Genomic DNA, 2,790 nt, shown 5'->3' with positions numbered 1-2,790 from the left:
AAGATATTATGCTGCAGACTTGATCCGCCTTTGCTGCTGCAGGACCAAGAAGCCACAAGATAAGGAGGACCTCATGTTTTGGGGCAATCTTGTAGCAACATAGTCACATAGTTTCCTCCTGTTGTTTCTCTCCTACCCGCCTCTACCCATCTCTTCTATCAGCTCTTGTTGGGTTTGCACTAAAGTGCACCCCACAAGCTTCATGTAACCGTCCGTTGTTCCTGAGGCTATGGCCTGTTTTGAAGTATAAAGGAGGCCTGGAGCCCCTTTCTTTTTCAAAAAAAAAAATCGCACTGTTTAAATGTTGCCGGCCGGGCTTGGGCTTTGAATTTCCACTCGAGGACTTTTCAAGCCAGGTCTGACCCGGGGTATGATGAGGTCTAGAGCGCCTAACAATTTTATTATTGCGAACCAACCTGTAGTTGGATTATTAGATGGACAGTGGTATCCTCGGCCCACCAGGGTTCAAATCCTAATGCTCGTATTTCTCCTGGATTTATTTCAGGATTTCCGGCAACACACATTCAATGAGAGGAGACGTTTCCGTCGACTACGAGACGTCTACGGTGACTTTGTAAAATCTCAAGACGATATGCCGATAAAAAAACAATTTTATTACTTTTTTGAAAAATGTTTATGGCAAAGCTGAACCGTGCGTGAACACCAAGCTGTTAACTTTGACCCTTGGCCACATGTTTGTTTGTTCAACAAAGCTGTATGTATCCCCATCGTCCTTGGCTGGCTCCTCCGGTCTTATCAAGAAAAGAAAAGAAAAACAGTAGACTACAAAGCTTAAGCACTTGCTTAAATGAAGAGAAGGCCCCACTTGAGCAGCCACTTGACAATACAGCCTTTCCCACAAACTCGGGGGCGCCCAAAGGAGGTTTCGGGAAGGAGCGTGGGAAGACGGCAGATGCGGGGCACCTCTCCGCGTCCGAGCCGAGCCGAGCTGAGCTGTCCCCGTGGACGGCGACGCGGCCAGCCGGCCTTATCGCATCCGCCCCCCATTCCCGCGATTTCGGGAGCCACCATTCCTCTCCCCCTACTTAACAGCGCCTCCACCCCACCCAACTCAACACGCAAAGCAGAGTCCATTCCACTAGTCGAGAGAAAATCAAGAGCAGCGACCAGAGCTAGGGGGGAAAAGCAGAGGCAAAGCATCGAAAGAAGAGAAAGAGAGCGAGGATGTGTGGCGGAGCGATCCTCGCCGAGCTCATCCCGGGCGCGCCGGCTCGCCGCGCCGCGTCCGGCCACGGCCACGTCTGGCCCGGCAAGGGCGCCAAGCAGACAAAGGCCGCGGCGGCCGACGACTTCGAGGCCGCGTTCCGGGAGTTCAACGAGGACTCTGATGAGGAGGACGTGGTGATGGTGGTGGAGCGGCAGGAGGAGGTGGCCGAGAGCAAGCCCTTCGTGTTCGCCGCTTCGCCCAAGAAGAAGCAGCAGCAGCAGCAGGAGGAGGAGGAGGAGCAGGCGGCGCCCGCCCGCCGCAGGAAGCCGGCGCAGTACCGGGGCGTGCGGCGCCGGCCGTGGGGCAAGTGGGCCGCCGAGATCCGCGACCCTGTCAAGGGCGTCCGCGTCTGGCTCGGCACCTTCCCCTCCGCCGACGCCGCCGCGCTCGCCTACGACGAGGCCGCGCGCGCCATCCGCGGGCCCAGGGCCAAGCTCAACTTCCCTTCCTCCTCCGCCGTCGCCGCCGCGGCCCCGGGAGCACGCAAGCGAGGCCGCGCCGGCGCCGACGCGGCCCCCGCTGCCAAGCCAGCGCAGGTCATCACCCTCGTCGACGAAGAGGAGGAGCACGCGTCGTCCTTGTTCGTCAAGCACGAGGCCGACGCGAGCGAGGGCTCCGAGTCCAGCGGCGCCCTCCCCGACTTCTCGTGGCAGGGCGTGTCGGCGTTCGACGAGGCCCCGGCGTACCCCGCCCCGGAGCCCGAGACCGAGCAGCTCGCGAAGCGGGCGAGGACGACGGAGGCCGAGGACGCCGACGAGGGCATGTCGGCCCACCAGGCGTCCGACTGCGACTCCGACGCGCTGTTCGACGCGCTCCTCTTCGCCGACCAGTTCGCCTACTTCAACGGCGGCGCCTACGAGTCCCTCGACAGCCTCTTCAGCGCCGACGCCGTGCAGAGCGGCGCCACCGCCGCGGACGAGGCGGCCCTGGGGCTCTGGACCTTCGACGACGACTGCCTCGTCGACGAGTGCAGCCTGTCGTTCTAGATCTTCTTGTTCCGCGTGCGTCCGTTCATGTCATGCGATGCGGTGGTGTAAATAGAGTAGCTTGCCTTGTGAAATCTGTGTAAGAGTTTGACATCGTTGTGAAAGATTTTGCCTACGCCTTCGATGCAAAAGCTCGATGACTTCGGTTGCTGAAATGTTCTTCAAAGAACTCTTCTTTCTCTGCGGTTGCTATGCCGCCATCCAACGAAATGTTCAAATTCACGGATCCATCAGGCAGCAAGTTGCTTGCAGCGGATTGGGTTCCAGAAGAAAAGCAAATGGGATCAACAAAAGTTGCAGGTTTATCCCTGCCCTCCATTAACTTGAGCATCGCGCTCGGATCTCCTCCGTGCCGTGCCATATCGCAGTGTTGTGACAGGACCGGAGCCAATCCAACAAGAGCACATGTCGTGCAGCTCGTGTTGGTCATTGTCACTTTGTCATGGACACATGGACTGAGGCGAAGACAGGAGCAGTGCTTTTGGTTGATCCGGGATGAGCAGTTGGCTGGTGAAGTTTATCTTGCTTGCCAGACAAGAAATTCATGTGACTCTTTTTCATAAACAATATTTGTAG

General features: G+C 57.7%; 1 protein-coding gene across 1 annotated transcript; it reads left to right on the top strand.

Moving 5' to 3' along the window:
* The first annotated feature begins 903 nt into the window (after positions 1 to 903).
* On the top strand, positions 904 to 2,345 carry LOC109749053 (uncharacterized). The gene has a single exon (XM_020308052.4). The coding sequence runs from the start codon at positions 1,186 to 1,188 to the stop codon at positions 2,212 to 2,214; it is 1,029 nt and encodes a 342-aa protein (XP_020163641.1). The 5' UTR covers positions 904 to 1,185; the 3' UTR covers positions 2,215 to 2,345.
* The last annotated feature ends 445 nt before the right edge of the window (positions 2,346 to 2,790 follow it).

Source organism: Aegilops tauschii, chromosome 4 (genome assembly GCF_002575655.3).
Source record: "Aegilops tauschii subsp. strangulata cultivar AL8/78 chromosome 4, Aet v6.0, whole genome shotgun sequence".
Classification (NCBI taxonomy): Eukaryota; Viridiplantae; Streptophyta; class Magnoliopsida; order Poales; family Poaceae; genus Aegilops; species Aegilops tauschii.
The sequence above is the reverse complement of the archived record's forward strand: the minus strand, read 5'-3'. Positions and strand labels throughout refer to the sequence as shown.

Coding starts and splice junctions, on each gene's coding strand:
- LOC109749053 (XM_020308052.4), top strand. CDS start 1,186: ATGTGTGGCGGAGCGATCCTCGCCGAGCTCATCCCGGGCGCGCCGGCT.